Genomic DNA, 21,419 nt, shown 5'->3' on the forward strand with positions numbered 1-21,419 from the left:
AAAAATCATTCTTTATATATTTCAGTTGTCACATGTATGAAAGTATAGCTGTATTAACTGTGTGTCAACTTTAACAGCATCCGTTACATCTCATACTGATAATATTACATATTTTTTATGATATACTGTTATACAGAGCAAAGAATGTGGAGAGAAGCATAAAATGAATATAAAATATACCAGATTTTAACTGTATGTTAATTATATTCTCTACTCTTACATAGCACCATCCAGCAACTTTCTACAGTTTACAAAAAAATCAGACTTTCCTCCTCTTATATACAAGGCTGATTCATTTCATATCCAACAAAACTCACCGATCATTTAAAATCATAACCTATTCAACAATACTAGAGCTATATAAGGCAAATCCAAAAAGAAATCATTATGTAGTAATGTTTAACGAACACATTCAAGAAAACCAACTGTTGTGATTTTTTTTTTAATAAACTTAATTTCATCTGTAGAATCAGATGTTCCTTAACAATATCATCAATGCATATGAATTTTTATCGATACATAATTTTCGATTTAAGTTTTTCATAATTTTTAACAAAGTTTTTTTAACTGGCATGTTTCATCTTTTCTAAGATGGGTATGATCATGTCGAAGCGAGGACGTTTTCCTGGGTCTTCGTTCATACAGATCTTGAGTAGACGTAGTATATGTGATGAGATTCCTGGGGGTATTGTGATACGTAGACCTTCCAAGGCAACCTGCGTGTTATAAATTGTTGTTAATAATTTACATTCTATACATGTATTGCAGATTTAAAACAAAGTTAAGAGAGAATATTGCATTTGTGTGTGCTTTTTGACTGGTGGTATCGCTCAAGCTTTTACTGTAACATTCTTTCCAGGGAACCAAAACAGGAAATCTGAAACTTTACTTGATCATTAACATTAATACAGATTATCAAAATTGCATACTTGCAAAATCTTCCTTCAATTACATAACTTTTGTAAAATGCATACAGAAAATCTACATAAACCCAAAATAAATCTTTTTTCTTAATTATTGGGTGGATGAATTAAAATAAATACTAGGGATGTCTGAAAAGTTTTGACATAGGGCTTTCATTAAGTTGCAAAATTTGGAAGTCAGATACTGCAAAATGTTTCCCATTGGAAGTCATATTATATATTATGTATAGAAGGAAAAACATTACATTTTGAAAGTCAAAATCAAGGAGTAAATGACTCCCAAACTTTCACTAACGGAAGCCCTGTTGATGCTTATCAATTATTTTTTCAACAATACATTTAAATCAAATCAAAATATATATATAAATTACCTTCATGCCAATTTCCATAGGAGTAAGGTCAGAGAAAGGCACTTCTCTAGTTTCCAGCTCAAACAACATGATAGCAAAACTCCACATGTCAGCGGCTCTCAGGTTTATATCCTCAGGTTTCTTCTGTAACGCTGTATGTATATGTATGATATAATCAGTAAGTAATATTGAACAATTCACATGCTGGAAGTAACTATGACAGACCAACTATGAAGCCGGAACTTGGGGTCTCAGTACTATAATACAATGTATACTCAATTTTCAAATATTACATATCAGAAAAGACAGTTTAAATGAAAACAGGATATGAACTTTCCTTCAAACTATTAATATTCTACTTAAATCTTCATCAACTAAGCAACATAAGCATCAATGTTATCAAATTTTAAGTAAATGGAAAACTACTAACATATCATAATATATAATGGAAGTTTTGTGATTTTTAAATACGTGTAATACTACATTGTATTACATGAATAGTAAATAAGTCAAATTTTTTTTTTTAAAAAGTGACAAATATTATATAATGGAAGTGTGAAAGTGTAGATAAAATTTATGAAAACTATCACAAACCTTCCGGTGCCACCCAACCAGGGTAGTATAACTTTCCTTTTTCATGAAACGAAAATCTGTAATCTGCCATGTTAATTCTGGCTGTCAAATCTTCATCAATCTATGAGATAAAATCAGTAATTAATAAATTACTAGAATAATCCACAAAGCATACATTATACAAATATTCCCACAAGTCTTATACACTACTAAATTGAGAAGGGAATCAAAAGGTTTGAAACCTGTTTGACAAAAATATTCATTTGAACCTTAAATGAATATATGATACATATTAAATAGTTTGTTATAGAAAGCAAACTATAGTTATAGTGACTCTGCATAGAACTTTGGATGTGTCAAAAATCACTGACTGTAATGCATATGGTTGAAAAAATTAAACTTTTGAAAAAAAAAGAAAGAAAACAGATCAAACCTTGTTCAAATTTGAAGAGTATATTGCATAAAATTTACCCATTAATATGCACTGATGTAACCAAACAATTTGTATACATGTATTTTTATTATAAGTATCTGTAAAACTAAAATGGCCCTTCAGTTTATAGATGTCCAAACCCATTGAACTGACAGTTCAAAATATTATATCTGGATACATAATCATAGCTTCAATATCTGTATTCAAGTTCATTACCTATCAATATTAATATTAAGAAGTGAGAAGGAGGTTTTGTGATGGGTAACAACAATGTTAATACAGTATGGTGACACTCCAGATTTTTGGGAAGAAATTACTGCACACACAAGAGGGTAAAATCACCAACCTTCAACAACTTAGATAGAAAACTTCCTTTCATAAAAGGAGGGAAACAAAACTATATTTCATTTCAATTTTGACAATCTGTTTTTTGTGGGTTTTTTTTCATAAGGACTAACACTTAAAAATATTTTGTCATATAAAAACTGAATTATTATACAATCTTTTCATAAAAACATCAAAATATTCAACACTTTTATGAATAATTAAAAGACTCTTTTTTCTAATTATCAGACCTATACTTTCTAATTGCTATGTACTTTGTAACTAAATACATCAACACAAAATATAACACTATCAAAAATCAAATCAAACCTAAAAACTAAACAATGAAAAGCAAACAGAGGTTAAGCAATGATGAAGGTTCATTTCAATTTAATTAATTTGTAAGATGAACCATATAAACCCAAAACAAGAGTACCCCCTTTACTCATACTGCTATTTGATCAAATAGTTTTGGGTTGGGTTTAATACAAACATATTCATGTATTATAAACATTATATGGGTACCTTCCTGCATTACTGACAAAGGCAGAATTTTAGATGCATTTCCTTGCATTATTTCAAGCACAAGTGATGTATTGAGTGCAACCACTGACCTCCTTTACAACAAATGGAGTTTTCATCACATGGAAGAATTCCAAGTCCGTCAAAAATTTACAACAATTAGGGAAGTAAATGACCATAATCACAAGGGCACAGATGTGATATTACTTGCTAAATTCAGATATACATGTAAGATAAGTTATATAACTTATCAAATTCTGATAACTTATATAGTTTTATTTGTTTCCAATTAAATAAACTGTAATCTGAATGAACCATTCATTGCATAACCTCAAAATTCTACAGCTATATCTGTATATAAAAATAATTGAAAGAAACTAAATTTGTTTTCAAAAATAATCAAAAGATAAAAAATATCATCATAATTCAGGTAGCATGTACAGAACAGTGTTAGTTTAAATTTCAAGATAGTTATTTCAACGCTTCTTTCACACTATAAGCTGGAACAAGGGGCCCACACATTTACACACACTCTGTAGCTACATGTATATACTCCTATAATGCTACACATTCTCAATGATAACACTAGGATTACTGTGTCTTGTCTAAATCATGTTTCCTAAAAAATGTTATCCGGAACTCAGCAAATATGGAACTTTCCCATCAAACCCGGAGTAGTCGAAATATTTTGATATGTTAAGCTAGATTCTGATATATTTTTGTTCTGGGTCAAAATCTCACTTCAACAAGCAAATTCGTTGAATTTATATCCCCCGCCGAGTACTGGTTATTATTAACACAACAACTGAAGACATAAGGCTATGCAACAGACCAGAACCATTTGATCAACTTTGGCAGGGGACCACCCTAGGATCATTCCTGTAAAGTTTGGTTGCTGTGCAGTCATTTGTTTCTGAGGAGATGTTGTTTAAAGAAATTGCTGACGACGCATGACGACGGACGGTGGGGATCACAATAGCTCACCTAGATGTAAAAACATCTTAATCTCCAGACTTCATTATTCGTAATTTAGTGATGTTGATCATTATTCCTGTAAAGTTGGTTGATTCTAACTCAAGCACTCAAGGATCAAATAACAACATAATGAAACAGTTTTTACTAAGTCAAGGGAAATAACTCTACAAATACTGGATAAATCCACAAGCGAAACCCCAGGAACAAACTAAATATGCTGAGCAACTTTCCAATAAGGTTAAATGACTCTATGTCAAATCCTTTTTGAGTTACATGCGACACATGTTGAAAATTGCAAACATTTTCTAAGTCAAGGGCAATAACTCTAAAAATACTAAATAAATCCAGACGAAAATACCCAGGTGCACAACTACACATGCTGATCAACATTCCTGTAAAGTATCATGACTTTAGGTCAAATACTTTTTGAGTTACATGTGACACAAGTTGAAAATTGCAAAATTTTACTAAGTCAAGGGCAATAACTCTAAAAATAGTAAAAATATCCGGACGAAAATACCCAGGTGCACAACTACACATACTGATCAACATTCCTGTAAAGTTTCATGACTCTAGGTCAAACACTTTTTGAGTTACATGTGACACAAGTTGAAAATTACAAAATTTTACTAAGTCAAGGGCAATAACTCTAAAAATGCTAAAAATATCCAGATGAAAATACCCAGGTACACAACTACACATACTGATCAACATTCCTGTAAAGTTTCATGACTCTAGGTCAAATACTTTTTGAGTTGCATGCGACACAAGTTGAAAATTACAAAATTTTACTAAGTCAAGGACAATAACTCTAAAAATACTAAAAATATCCAGAAGAAAATACCCAGGTGCACAACTTCACATGCTGATGAACATTCCCATAAAGTTTCGTTGAATTCCAGCCATTAGTTGCAGAGAACTACTCCGGAAACGAAATTCGGACGTTTTACTAAGTCAAGGGCAATAACTCTAAAAATACTAAAAATATCCAGACGAAAATACCCAGGTGCACAACTTCACATGCTGATCAACATTCCCATAAAGTTTCGTTGAATTCCAGCCATTAGTTGCAGAGAACTACTCCGGAAACGAAATTCGGACGGACGGATGGACGGACGGACGGACGGACGGACGGAAGGACGGACGGACAACGCCAAAACTATATCCCCCTCCCGATTACATCGGCGGGGGATAAAAAGATATTGCCAATACACAAAATAGCATAATATCTCAAAGTGCGTAGTAGAATTAGTTCGACTTATCCAGGGGGACAAACTTCATTAAAGCTTCACATATGAACTATCACAATATAGAGATTGACACATTGCGTTTAAAATATATTTACCAAGTTGTAACTATTGTTGTTTGTACCCATTTAATAAGAAAACCCAGATTTTCCAATTTCCGGTGTTTCTCTATACGTTAATTGACATAGAAACCAGTTTGTATGGCATTCTAAGTCATATCTATACAGAGATAGGGACATATAGAACCTAGCTACTTTTGTGGTAAAAATGATAAATGAACATGAAATATGTACATCAAAATTAACATAGGCACATGTATATCTACAGAATATCAGAAAAAGAACAATCTTAATATTCTTAACAATAAAATAATAATTTTAACCTTAAATTTTAGATCGCAAATTATGGTATCCTTAAATGGATTTAACACAATACAGGATTGGAGCAGTACCTATAGACGCAGAAATCATGATCACAAAATAGACAAATATTGGGTTTTTTGCCAATTCTGACATTTTTCATTCATTATTGTATATAAATCGGTGTGAAAAGATGAATTAGATGTTTTAAAGTTCATTCCGTTGGGTGAAACGGCGAGTTTTAGCATTTAATCATTCAAGCGCCTTGTCTGGTAGCTCTATATTACTGAATTCAGTATTTAGTGTGGTGCTCCAATTCTTTTTTTAGTCTTATGATAATGTGGAATGATTAATTCATTCAATTATATCTGAAGAACAATTTATCATAATAATGATATTTGAATGACAATTTGTTAAATAATGACACCGAGGGAATTTTTTTTATCAAAATGAGGATGATGGCAAGACAAGTTGTAATTATGATGATAACAGATTGACAAAATTGTCATAACAAAGATACTGGAATGACAAATTGTCATAATGATGATAATGGAATGACTGTTTCTCTTTAAATGATACTGAAATGACAGTTAATCATTAAGATAACAACATAAAAATTTATCATTATGACAATAACTGCATGACAAATTCTTAACATAATGATAATAATGAAATGACAGTTTCAAAACAAAATGATAATGAGATTAGTTTATCATATAAGTAATTATATGATAGGTTATCATAACAGTTTATTAACAATGTGATAATGATAACAAAGTCACATATTTAACATTCAAGGGTAACAGGATGCGTAAAATCATTCCATTCCATTTTTACCCCAGCAATTGTCCCATCAGGGGACCTATATTTTGGATCATCAATGTTGATTTTAGCCAGGTCCTCATCAATCTAGAAGGTAATTTATCTGAAAACTTAGCTTTACATCATAAACTTATATTTCATTCTGATGACAAACCAAACATAATTATTTTATATGAAACAAATTTCCAAATTATAAAGGAAACAATACTGTTTATCTGATAATTCTATCTTATTTCATTCACTTCAAACTTCAAAGAAAATCATGAAAAGGAAATGTACAGTATTAAGTAGTTTGATATATATAATATTAAGAGTTTGAATCATACTAAATGATACTATGCGAAATAAAATTTCTTTGTTATTCTGTGGCCTTACATCTATCTAATACATCTCAAATGTTGCAAAAACATCTTTCATCACAGCCCGAAAAATGTTACCTCCCCTTTAAAGTAATATATCTATTTCGAAATATCAATTTTACCAAAGTCAACCATGGATCATACTATTATCACTCATACTTAAGCTTATTTCAAAATATAATTATTTTAACTAAAACATATTTGTCTCCAGCATGTAGTGTTTTACATATCACTATTAAGATTTGAATTTCTTTATCAACTTATTTCTGTATATATAAGACTAACACCACAAAATGTTAGCGTACCATAAACTAACGAATAATATGCGGAACTGAAATTAATGTGTCATATAACTTAACCCATAGCTTGCTGGAACCAAAAGTGATTAGTCTTTGCCGCCAGTATACAGCCAGGCCAGCCTGCACATCTGTACATTCTAGGCTAGCCTTACACTGTTGGCTAATCTTTTCATCCCTAAAACTGATAATGAACAGTTCCAAAAATTTAAATTGGACAGATTCATTTAAGAAATTCAGCAAATTAAAGGTTTTTTAAATGAAATGTTGACTTACCATAACGTGTTTGCTAGTAAGTATAAGGTTAGGTATCATAGGTTCCATTGAATGTAGAAACTCCATACCACGTGCTATATCAATCGCAAACCTTAGAGCTTGATTCTGATCAACAACTATACCTGTAACAATATAACAGCATTACATTATAAATACACAAGTACTCATATTCTGTATTTCTGTACTGTAAAGTTCGCAATTACTTGCCAAACAGTAATTGCCAAACAATGGGGTAAATACTGGTACAAAATTGAAATAATTTCATAATAGCTGTTAGTGGAAACAAAAATCTTGATAAATTTAATACTGGATAGTGAAGAATGATAAAACCAAGAAAAATGAATCTATTTCAGTATAGATTAACAAGAAATTTTTTTAAATCCAAATCTTGCACATCATATAACTTGCATATATAAATGCGAGAGTTACATAAAAAGTATATTTTACATAAAGAAAAGGGAGACAATCACAATCTGGACAAAGACATCAGCTCTCCTTATACAAAAAGTACTTAGTATAAGTTAATAATAAGATAGTGTTCAAACTGGTGTAAACCTTACAATATAACTCTACGTGAGCAATTTTGCTCAGTAAGATGATAGGCCTTGATTAGGAATCACCCCATCCAAGGTGATGAACCTTTCATACATGAAAGCAATTCATAAGACAGTTGTCTTAAGGAGACAAGGGCTGCCTGGCATTTTGATTGAAAGAACACTCTCAATAATTCATCAATCAGTATTGTCATGAAAGACCTATGTCTTTTCAATTTGTACCTTGACAGTTGACATACATGTCAAAGATATTTTTATGAGTATGACTATCCAAAAACTAGAATAATTTAGGGTCCTTGGAGAAAAAACGTATTTCCATAATTGAAGGCCAAGGCTTGAGCAAAGTTTCCTTTAAATAATATCTGACTTCATGTATAAAGATAGCAAAATGTATTATTAAACCAATATTACCAGTTTCTCCATGTAGAACATTGAACAGTGAACCATATGGCATAAACTGTGAGATGACAACAAGGTTAGGTGGTTGATTGCAACATGCCAGTACTGGTAATATATTCTGATGGTTGAAGATTCTGAAAATAAAATACAATGATGAAAATAAAATACAATGATTTTTTTAAAAAATATTTAATGCGCTTTAATTCAATTTAAATCTGTTGAGCAATTTCTTTTACCTAATGGTGGCATGGTCCAGTGGTTAGCATGTCAGACTTGTAATCTAAGGATAGTTTTTTGTGGGTTCAATTTTGTGTGGGTTCAAACCCTGTCATGCCCTGACAGGGTTTGAACCCACACAAAATTGAACCCACAAAAAACTATCTAACCATTGTTTCTTTCAGCAAGAAACTTAATACTCATTGCTCAGTACTAGTTAGTTCCAGGAATGGACTCAAAATGAGTTTATAAGCTGATAGCTTTCTACACAATCAAACTAGAATCAATTCTTTATAAACTTATCTCCTAAATGAAACTCTTATTCTTAATACATTGTATATAATATGCCTTGATTTTCTTTTATAATCAGAATTGCTATTAGTATTAATTAGATAATTACATATTTTGTTGATAGAGATGTTTGATTGAAAGTTGCACAAATTTTTTGCTACAATAATTATTAGCTTATAATAAAGATAAGTTAACCAAACAAAATATTAACTATGTTTAACTGTTAATATACATTAACTCTAATGATGAAAATCGCTTACCTTAATCTGGGGAACTCTTCTTGAAAATCTCTAGAGTTTCTGACAGTGCATTCTCTAAGATTAAGTACTTTCGCTACAATATCATTACCCTGCCACAGTCCCCTCCATACTTCCCCAGAATGGGTTGTCACCATGTGTGAGACCATTTTAAGTTGCGAAATATCTATACCTTGGTGTCGAGACAATAGGGCGTCCCGACTTCTAGTCTTATAACCCAGCCAGCTACGATCTTTAAACGGTATTTTTTGTAAATCTTGCCCAAGGGATGCTGCTCTTTCTACAATGTTAACAAAACACCAAAGTAAAATCCTATTGCAATATAAAAATAAAATGATCTGGATGCAACAATAGAAAGATTAAAAATTTACAAATATTTTGAGTTGTTTTTGTTTTTTTTATACATGTACTTATTTGGCAGCTACATGTGTATATTATTGTATATATAATTTTATGATTCATGAAATGCATAATAATATCTATGTTCATATTTTTTCCTAATTTGCTTTCATAATATACCATATTCAATCAATGAAATGGACTTATTGTTACTGGATTCCAATGTCAAACCCCTTACAATGATGAGCCAAAGAAAAAGAACTGCAACGTCCGTGATGATAAACAGCCAGATTGAGGATCAAAATTATATTTTTCAAACTTATTTATAGTTATACTAGTATGTTTTGTCAAATAATCATGTAAAACTAATGGTTTTAAATGATGTAAGACAACGAAATTGTGTTATCTTACAGGAGCCAGACCTGTTTAATTGACCCTTATTCCAATCCGAGTACATGTATTTACGTACTTGTATCAGCTTTCCTTTCGTACATAATTATTATCCTAAGAAAAGGTAATTTTCCTGCTAATTTGAAATTCTTAACAATTATAAACTGAATTTACATGTTTTTATCAATCTCATTAATATGACAGAGGGTAAAAGTAACCAACACAACAAAATTAGAATAAACTTAATGTTACAGCTGTTGTTAAAGCTTCTCAAACCAACTATGATTATAGCAAAGTTGAAAGTTTTATAATATATACATTTAACACTGCTTACATATCTCCATAATGCCACAAATTTCATTATTATTGTTTATACATCATATGCGATGTGATATACAAGTATTTTACTGAATGAATAGACAAAACTGAACAGAATGATTAATGTCCAATTTGAAGAAAGCATAAGTACTGTACCTTTTAGCATTTTGGCAAGAAATGGTTTGGCTTTTTCTAGGGGAGTTTCATCAAACTTGTTGGCCATGGACACCATTGCTCCGTTATTGACAAGATCTTCAGCTACCTGGTCATGTCCCCAGAAACAAGCATAGTGTAGGGGAGTGTTTCCATGCTCATTTATAGCATTGATGTTTGCCTTGTTGTGAAACAGCTGAAAAAAAAAAAAAAAAATAATATTCCCAGTTCATTATCAATACAAAAAGACTGTCTATTGATCAGTTCATAGAAATTTAAAATTTAAATTAAAAGAAACGCTTTTTTCAATCATGCAAAAAATAGTAGTCAATGGTGAAAATTTTCATATTTATGGTACATTATGAAGTATTGTTTGTACATTTTATTAATTCCAAAAATATTAAAAGCTCTTAACTATGTATGGGGCCATAAGAGCTTGTTCTTTTCAAGCTCTTATGTATTGCGAATTGGTTCCCCAGTTAAGACATACAGAATTTCACCATGTTAAAATGTTATTGGTTTGAAATAAAAGTCCATTAACAACATGCATGTACATAGTGCATTGTTTTATTCTAATTTATATCTTACAAGCTGTACAAACTCTTGGGATTTATTCATACAGAAACACAATAGTCATAAAAACATCATAGTTTACCATAAGAGCAATATCTCTTCTACCATGACTACATGCTAAGTGTAAAGCTGTATCATCCCCCATGTTTGTAGCGTTAACTCTGGCACCCCTTTGTATAAGCATGTCACAAATGTTTGTGTAGCCCTCTTTTGCTGCCCAATGCAATAAACTAAATCTGTGGTCATCTCTACAATATAGAAAACAGTATTTTACAACATATTTTACACATAGACTGCAATATTTGTTTAAACGAATAGATACCAAACATTCTCAAATAAAATTATACTTACAAAATACTATATCAAATTATGCCTGTTTTTGTATTTAGCCTACCAGATAATGAAATTGAATTTGTGCTGAAGTTCACAGAGTGTTTGATAAAATAGTATAATAAGAAGTCTATCATATAGTTTACATGTATTGTCACACCACAATTTTCAAGCTTTTCTGGTATAGGAAGACATAATAGCTTAATTTATTCAACAAAAACAGTTTGACCTATTTTACAGACAGTTTTCTTCCTACTATTCGAAAAAGATATTGCCTATCCAAAATTATTTTGATTCTTCTCTTTGACAAGTATAATTGTGAGTCCCAGTGTGCATTGTTTCCAACACAGAAACACCACCAACATTATACATTGTATGTATAAGCTAGGTGGGTACATGTACATGTTGTAGCCTGGAACCTTGAGTGGTAAGACTCAAAGTTCAATTAAAACATATTACAAATGACAACCAATTAACTATTACAAACTAATATCAAATAACTTTATCTGACATTTCAAGTAAAGTTGTTAATGAACTGAGACACATTTTACAATTACCAGGTACCTTCAATTACATTATCTTGTAACATTTGACAATACAAAGGCATGGCAATACATTCTGAAAGCCAGAAGACAAAATTATATGTCAAAGTTTTATAGAACTTTTTTTTATCAACACAATTCTATCATTGTCAAGTGCACATTAATACAATTTTATCAACTGCATTTTTTCACGGCCACCCTTATTTCACGACACAAATAACCCATTATTCAACTTTTACATCAGGAGTAACCTTTGGTACAAAACTTCTATAAATTAAAACACTTTCAATGTAACATTTGTACAATGTTTGACTGTATATGCAAACTTGAAGCAAGCTGTAATGGTATATCATATTTTTGTTAAGCATGGCTCAGGAAAAAGTCATTTAACTCCAATTATATGGGATCATTTTACACATGGCTATTGATTCAAATCTTATGGAAATTTTTAAACAAACCAGTAGGGGTTCATAATCCCTGAATGAAAAAAGTATCAATCTCTATCATGTGACACCTGATATAAATGCAAAGGAAAACTGAAAATAAAAGTCACAATGTCTGGATTTCTGTAATTAAATAAAAAAAAATGCAATAATTGCAGTTAAATGCATTATATAATGCTTAATATGATTTTCTACAACAACAAACAACACTGTACAATCGCTTAAAATACTGCAGTCATTTAAATCAAAATATGACTTTATATGAAAAATAAAGTGAGTATATCATGATGTTTAAATAAATATTGTCAGGCCACAGAATTTGCTTGAAAATGCTAAAAGCGTAAATTTATGTTACATTTTTTTGTGCCCTAATAACTCAATTAGCTCTGACAAACTGAAAATATGTTTGCGGCTAAACTATACGATTCTCAATAGTATTACATCAGAAGTATTTTATAGGATAGGAAAATATGAAGTAACCTTGCCAATGTTGATAGCATTTAAAGAAACTCTAATTCCTGGAATTTTAATGAAGAACATCTAAAACAAGATTTTTTTGAGTCAGCAGCTTTTCAAAAATTCATACATGTATATACAATGAGTGCTGACAAAATATCTGCCACTGTGTATTGGCTAAACTTCACAGAGATAACAAATTCATCAAAAATTTAACAATCATGCATTCCTACAACTACCTGAGAATGCATTCTACTGTATTTATAGATTTCTGTGAGTGATTCTATTTTTAGATTTTCACAGAGAGAAAGAGTAAAGGTATATGCTTATATTTTGAGAGATAAAAACCTAACAGATGCCAGGAAGTGTATTACCACTGGCTGTGGGGAGAACTACATGCAATTAAAAATCTTACATTCTTCTTTATTAAGAGCATATAACTGATATTTCATGAATGTTTTATTTTCTTTATCTTTATCTTAGATATATATACAAAAAATAATATATGTAAAAAAGATAATCTTGAGCCAAGCTAGCGTTCAGTGATATTATCCAGTAAAATACGTAATATTAGAGCTAATCCTTTCATCTTACTCATTCCTAAAAGCTTTACAAATTTACACATGAAATACAAGGGATTATATAATTATCACCGAGTATATCTAGTAATGCAGGAATGTGCAAGTAACCCCAAAGTAATGCAAAATCTGTGCAATGCTATGGCCACAGTAAACGACCAATATATCTCATCCAAAATCAAATTAAAAGAAATGATTAAGTCGGCTGCTGCTACCACATTATACTTTAACCAGCACTACAAATATTTCCGGGAATATGTTTACTTTTTTAGATCATTTGTAAGAATGACAACCTGACTGCCGTTTTGAAGGTGACTCTTGTGTTTTGAACTTTCGTATTCAGTATACCTAATACATTTGTCAAACTACTATTCTCGTAAAACACTAGATTATAAAGAAATTAGATACTTTTTATAAGGTAACAAGTGTTGCTTCCGTACATCATTCACAATGGTCTCAGTCACATTTTATCTACTAATTTAAGTGTATTATGCCAACTGGTACACAGAACATCAAAAATATAAGACTTAGTATTTTTATATGCATAATCGAATTTTAATATTATGTCTATGAAACACACATGTCGCCATCAATATGCTAGTCAGGTAAATAATTCTCACAAATCAATGATCTTGAAAAATAAACACTTTCATGGCAATTTTTTTGTTGAGGTTTAAAATATAATGTCTCAACAGTCATATACATGTGCTATTTCATCCCCTTCACTTTGATGTTCAATAAAAAATTTGGTTTATTTACTTTCTGTGTTGCTTATTTCTGCCACAGAGTTACATTTTCTGCTTTACTTTTGCACAATTTCTGCATTATTTGCATATTTCTGCATTACTGGATATGCATGGTGATTATATCCTTTTTACAATTAACCCTAATTGCACATGTACATGTATATAATTTCATTTCTTTTCTCATGTATAAAACAATATTAAAGAAATCTTGATCAACATGTAAACAAAACAGATAAACAAAACAATAAAGCTTTGTTCAGTTGAATTTGACATGAATATTTAATATACTGCTTCAAACCTACTTCATATAATACACTAAGTACTAACAAATGATAATAGCTAGATGATAACTGAAACCACTGAATTTCCTGGGATAGTAAAAACATTCATATGTGAGTAGTGAGTCATCAAAGTGGAAATAAGTACATTCCATTATCGTGTAATAATAGTAACAATCAGTGAAGTTTTTTTTACTTGAAAAAATATACATATTTTGTATTCATAAATTAATAATATATAATAATTTGACAATTTTACTTGAGTACTTAACTTTGTGAAAACTTGTGGTAAACATGAAACTAGATCTATGCCTGTAGAATGAAAATTTTCATATTGCTCTAAAAATCTTTATTGAGTCCATTTGAATTAAATTATGCATAAATCCACCCAATATAGTTCTAAAAGTAAACGTTTTAAAACTTTCTCTAATAAGCCAACTCAATCTATGACCCTTTAAAATGTCCTGGCTAGTATAATATTAATTAATTGAATACCAGTGTAAAATGTGCATATTAACTTCATCATGACCATCTCTAACAAGGATTTTTAAGACATCTAAAACTTTACCCAAAATTGCCAGGAATGAAGATGATTCAGCAATTGGGCCAAAAAGGTAACTACCTGTAAACTGTATTAAATGAGCCAGATCAGATAACCCCTGAGATGTCAGTCTCCTATCTGACTCAGATAAACCAATAACATACTTATTACACTGATTAATGTTTTTCTTTTCTGTACACATAACAATGCTGATTTAGAGGCTTGAACAGGGATAAAAAAATAAGTTAATGATTTACTCTAAATTAAAATTGATATTATCATTACAAAAACTAGAATTGTGTCATCATGCCACGGATGCCCCCGCATGCAGCCAAAATTTCAGATGGTGCATTAATTATTTTTTTCATTTTAAGTTCAAAGCCCTTAAAACTTTTCAATGTTAACACAAACCATTTTCATACAATGTTCAAGGCACTGAAATTATTCAGTCTTAACCTTTTAAAAATAGTATATTGCATATTTGTAGCCAAAATAATGGTTAAAAGTATGAGTGCTGAAACTGAAAGTTCAAAATTTTTCCAATATTCAGGAAAGATAAGTTTGTCTCTAAAATCATTCAACCACAACCAAATTCAAACTTAAACTGCTTATTCCTAAGATGTATCTATATTATCTTCAAAGTGAAAGGGACATAAATCTGCCAAAAAAAATCATCAAACCAAATTCCAATTGACCTGCCCATTCCTTTGACATATCCATATGTCAAATTTAAGTTGAATATGTAACACTGTTGGGTAGATAATGAACAGAAACTGTAAATTTCATATTATTTTCAAAGTGAGAGGGGCATTACTCTGCCAAAAATCATTGAACCATGACCAAATTCCAACTTGGCCTGGGCATTTCAAAAACATATCCTTATGTCAAATTTGAGTTGAATGTGTTGTACCATTGGGGAGATAATAAACGGAAAATGAAAATTTCATATCATTTTCAAAGTAAAAGGGGCATAACTCTGACAAAAATCATCGAACCATGACCAAATTGGAACTTGATCTGTATTTTATCATGACATATCCATATGTCAATTTTGAGTTGAATGTGTGCAACCGTTACTAAGATAATGAACGGAAACTGATGATGACGGAATGACAGAATGACGGAAGGACGGAAGGATGGAACAGGGTAACACTATATGCCCCGGCCATTACATGGCGGGGGCATAAAAATGAATGTTCTATTGTGCAATTTAAAACTTTTGAATTAACAGACTGGAAAATAATTAATTTGCCTTAATTGAACAGCTTTTTTCATGTAGTCTGAATTATTATAGTGTTGTACTTACTCCAATTAGAATTTAACTATTTTAAATATATATTAATCCAGTAGTCATATCAAATCTGAGCAACATACAGAATCTGGTCATAAACAATTGGATGAGAAAACTGGCTTGTCCATAACATGGTATCATATTTGGTGACTAAGGACAGCAAACATTCAAAGACTAATAATTAGTTGAAGCAGTTTATTAACTTCATAGCTCAGAATGAGGTTACTTGGGCAGCTAGTCTCTTTAGCAAAAGAATTAATCAGTGTATCATATATTGCACTTATTTATGACAGTGAAGGGGGCCGAATATGAAAAATCTCCTGCAGGTAGGAAAATTTTATTTTTTTATGCAAAATATGTTTTTTTTATTAAATACTTACACACTCTGTTTAAAAGGTTAACTTTGAACACTTAGCTTTAACTAGGGAATGAAATTATACAGCAGCTATTGAGTATTACCATAAACTACCTAGTAATTTTTTTCACTAAAAGTTCTTTATTTTTGATACCACATTTTACATGTAGCTTACCAGTATTCAACTGATTACAAAACATTGCACACTGACTTTATTTAATTTTAAAGCAGTTTCTTCAGCAACATGTTCATTGAATAAAAGTGGTAGGGGTCAAAATGCAAAATAAACAAACTGTGCATTTTACTTGTAATAAAACTAGGAAATTTGAGGTTATTTGATATCGTCATTTATAGACAAGGTCTCAGAAGAACATGTTTCTGTTTTACACTGACAACATGTAGCAGGAACCTTTTTGGAATGATGTCTTATATGTGTCATTTCTAAATGATATCAGTAACTACATGTATAGGCCCTGCCAGTTCAAAGACAACCAAAAATTATCCTAGTTTGTTGAATCTTTGCACAAACATGCATAGTTTCTTATGCGTTTGAGTAAAGATATTGAATAATAAATACAGCTGTTACTAGTAATCCCAACTAAATATAGTACATCACATGTGCCTTTGCCATTTGATCATTAAAGACTTTTTGATTAAGACTTACATGTAACATAAAATGAAAACATAGTCCCGAGATTTAAATCAATATGGGGAATGCAATTAATATGGGTAATAAACTATCATAATCAACTTTCAAAAAGTCCTTAAGGAACCATTTTTTGGATATAAATTTGATAATATCTATGTTAATATAGGTTTTTAACCCTTTGAATGCCAGAAGCAGTTGAATTTAGAGACATTGTAACTCAGTAAGGCACCTGAGTTTCAAAATGGTCTGTCTACTCATCCTACAATCTGGCCCAAATGTGCTAGTCATCTAAAATATGTTTATTTTTGTTATTTTAATATGCAATATAATACAGAGTTTCAGATAATTTTTTGGCACTGGGGGTAATTACCCCCACTTTTCAGAATGTGGGGGTAAAGTTAGATAAACCGTAAATCTAAAGAGTACAATTAAATGAGTTTACTTTTTTTGCTGCATCCCAGGTTTATAACATTGAAATTAACACACCATAATGACTATTCTCTGATATTAAGGCTTCAGTCATAAGGCCTTTACCATTTTCTTAATTTTATTTAACACTGTTTACAACAAAAATCGGTGACAATTCATAAACAATAACGTTACAAATAATCACCTGTCAATTGCCGATTTCTGTTTATTTATTGCACATTCATTAGCCCATACAATGCCAGTTTTAAATTTATGACACAGTTATGTGCGCCCTTTTCACTTTAAATAATTATACAGTATGAAAAAATAGTTGACCAGTGTTATTTTTCGGGTATTAAACGGGAAAAAGAAACACAGTCAACTGTTAAACGGGAACGGAATCAGCTGTTTCGAAAATGAAAGTACACACGAAATACGCTTCTATTTACTACTGTTTAACTATTAAATTTTGACTTCAATTTGACAATTATAGTGCTCAGGAAATGTATCTAGTACATAGAGTCAGCAGGATACAAACTTTGAAAGGAATTGCAAAATCAAATTTATAGATCTATAACTTGTAAATATTAATAATATTAATATTTTGTCCTTAATTTTACAAAAAGTTGATATATTATACAACTCATGAACCCTTTCCAGACAGCCTTTTAAAAAACAAGGTAAACTTTATTATAATAGAATTAGTAATTGATGTAATACATGTACTAACACGGTGTCATATCATACAATACAATTGATGACATAACAATTTCATGTCCATTTGCCTATCTTATTTTTCTTCATTTACTTCCAGGGTAGTCTCAATATTCCGACTGCCAGACAGACTGATTTTACAAACTGATGATACATTTACATACAAACACCTGCACGAGGGGAAATAGTCAAAATATATTGACATGCTAAAGCTAGAATCTGAGATATTTTCATATTGGGGCAGAATTCGCTGTAGTAGTTTAACTTTCATACAATTACAGATTTTCACATTATATACAGATCTGTGATACAAATTTTGATAAATTTTTATACAACTTTGATAACCATATTTACCGCATTGCCAGATAAATAGCCAAAGCTGACTAATAATCTGAATTGCAGTAAAATTAAGAGAGATTCCCTTGCAATTAAGCTAAAGACGTAAAGTTCTTACAAATAATGTTCATCATTTTGCTCTAACTTTATGTTCTGCTGTTACTCGAGAAGAGAGATGGGGCAGCTAGGTTACAAAGACCTGAAATATTATATGTGAACTTCACTCAAACTGATTGATCTAAGACAAAAAAGCCCGGGCTGAGGCATGCCAGACTGAGCTCAGCCTCAAGGCCAAGCCCAAGACCATCCAAAATATACTCACCCTTGATTGAGATCATTTTCTGTGTTATCTAACCACACTCTAACATGGAAGGCGTTTCCTTCACGTACTTTTGTAAATATATCATCCATCCTTAATAATCACAGATATGTAGAAGAATGAACTGTCAAAACAATAACATAATAAATCCCCCTTCGTGGGCCCCAAATGTTACAGTTCACAGAGGTTTTATTAAAACTTGACTCTATTCCATTCTTTTCAAAAAAAATACTTAACGAGAAAGAAACATCGTATATTTTACAAATCAGATAAGTTTGTTTCTTTCTTTCTGGTATTAGAATATAACGAAAAACTTGTAAAGTTTCCTCAGGTAAATAAATTTATGAGTATTCTTCTGAAGAGTTTTCCTTCCCAGCAACTCTAGTAAAGATGGCCGCGCCCATGCTCTATAAATTCACGTAAAGTTTTATTAATTATTCCCAATTCATTCAAGCAGCAGGCGAGTTTTTGACAATTGAGTAAGTTATTGTTAAAGCAAATGCCTTTATTGAAATTATCCGAAATATTCTTTTTGCTTCCATAAATGATTTATAATGATTTAGGAATAATTATTAAAAACCGGTGTCCTTATAAAAAAGTGCTATTGTAATTAGTCCTACGTTTACCTCCAGGTTTAGTAACCATATCTTTCTTCAGTTACACAGTTTACTTCTATTTTGTCTGGACTTCTTTTAGCATAGATTAGTGTTTATTAGTCAGCATTATTTGAATTAATCTGTCTGGCGTGACAGTAGCTTTAAGGTCTTCAGCGTACCCGTTTATATACTATCCCGGTGAAACCTAAATTCGGCGATATAAGAACAAATGTCAATGGCATTTTCAATTAACTACAGTAATCTATAATTATACTTGATATCATTTTATTGCAACTATTTTAAAGTTACATAAAGTTGATTTCTAACATTGTAATAGTTCAGCGGTTGTCAAATATAAACACATATGGTTGATGTAAAATCTTACTACGATCTGAAAACGTCACCTAAATTCGGCGATTCTGATTGGTTGCAGTAAATTTTTAATTTTGGCGGGATTGTGATGTAGTATGTTGACCTAGATCGGTAGTAAAAATAGTAAGATAACAGACGGCGACAGTCAAATTATTTTAAGCAACAATATCAATCAAATAGGGGAAAGTATTGATAAACTTGAAATTGCATCATGTAAAACACACAATTTTCTCTATGTCATATACAATTTTTAATATTTACCAGCCGTTTCTCAATCTTTAGAGCAGAAAATAACTCGAGTTGTAAAAATAGACCGTGGGACATAAATATGATTGACCTTCACCTCTGAAATACCGCGTAAATGACGAAATTCAAAACATCGCCGAATTTTGGAGAACGCCGAATTTGGGTCACGGTAGGATATGACATGACGTGAACGCTGAAGACAACCCCGTAGGGAAAGTCCACCAATAATCGTGTCAGGAATCTGACATGCTCGTATTCATTCACCGAACATGCCATGAAGTAAAATGAAGCATACATTGATAAAACTATATATAATCTGTTGATAAGCCAAGGATGGACAACTTAAAATCTTATGATGAAAAACAAAAATGTTAAATAGCGGCTTATAAAGTTTTGGAAGCCAGAACTAGTGTGACAGATAATGGATGCTGACTTAACCACAGGAAATTGACATTCTATTATCAAATAATTAAAGAATAACATCAAATATACCAGCTGTAATATGAAATTAGGCAAAGCCTATGAACGGGGAAGTCATTAAAAATTTCTTTCATTCTTTCCGTTTTAAAATTGTCATTCAGTATTACATGCACCGCTTCCATTTTCACTCGGAACACTCGACGTTTATTATTTATCCGAAAAGTTGAGATTTGTTCCGTTATCGGAATACCCCGCTTTTTATCATTGAGTTACATTGTAAATGGCGGCGCCCAACTTGAACTGACACTGAAAATTTCATGGATAGATATAGAATTCTATATATTTTTTAATTGTTTTTTATTTGATTTTCTTTTAAATATACACATGTAGTCTATAGCCGGGCAAGCCAAAGCCCGGACCCGCTTTGCGGGCCCGGTCTTTGACTTCCCCGTATTATATACTATAAATAAACACAAGCAATGCAACGCCTTTTGCACACTCGATACACATTTTATCTAAAGACACACATGGAAAATCAATTTCAACAAACTAGTTTAGCAATTTTGATACACAATACAAAATTATTCCTTTTACAACCGCTGATATTTTAAATCAAAGCATTGTATAATAATAAATTGGCAGTATTTACTTCACTATCATGCACTTGCTTTTATCATTTATGTAATCAGCAGACTACACAATGCTTCAACTTTGAAACAGGCTATAACTGACCAGACAATTTTTTTCTTGAAATATACTACATTTAGTTCCTATCCCTTACACTTCTTTCCTTAGTAAATGGAGGCAGGGAACCAGTCTAGACTATGCAATTGTATTATGATACAATAAA

At 31.1% G+C, this 21,419-nt stretch overlaps 2 protein-coding genes across 3 annotated transcripts in view; one reads left to right on the forward strand and one right to left on the reverse strand.

Annotated features, from left to right (window-relative positions):
* Window positions 1–19,330, reverse strand: LOC132730500 (integrin-linked protein kinase-like). 2 transcript variants are annotated; one of them, XM_060716454.1, is made up of 10 exons: window positions 18,939–19,330; window positions 11,032–11,197; window positions 10,380–10,572; window positions 9,180–9,456; window positions 8,425–8,546; window positions 7,460–7,581; window positions 6,544–6,615; window positions 1,868–1,967; window positions 1,295–1,425; window positions 1–716 (listed from the first exon to the last, which is right to left on the reverse strand). In XM_060716454.1, the coding sequence occupies exons 1-10, from the start codon at window positions 19,025–19,027 to the stop codon at window positions 564–566; spliced, it is 1,425 nt and encodes a 474-aa protein (XP_060572437.1). In that variant the 5' UTR covers window positions 19,028–19,330; the 3' UTR covers window positions 1–563. The 2 variants fall into 2 exon arrangements, with proteins under 2 accessions (XP_060572437.1, XP_060572438.1); XM_060716455.1 differs by lacking the exon at window positions 6,544–6,615 and having other exon boundaries at window positions 2–716; window positions 18,939–19,329.
* Window positions 19,308–21,419, forward strand: part of LOC132730499 (ribosomal RNA-processing protein 8-like) — an 18,244-nt gene continuing 16,132 nt past the window's right edge. Inside the window, exon 1 of the mRNA XM_060716453.1 lies at window positions 19,308–19,414. The gene's annotated coding sequence lies outside the window, so the exon portion shown is untranslated. The remainder of the gene's footprint in view (window positions 19,415–21,419) is intronic.

Source organism: Ruditapes philippinarum, unplaced genomic scaffold (genome assembly GCF_026571515.1).
Source record: "Ruditapes philippinarum isolate M1 unplaced genomic scaffold, ASM2657151v2 ctg521_1_1_1_1, whole genome shotgun sequence".
Lineage (NCBI taxonomy): Eukaryota > Metazoa > Mollusca > Bivalvia > Venerida > Veneridae > Ruditapes > Ruditapes philippinarum.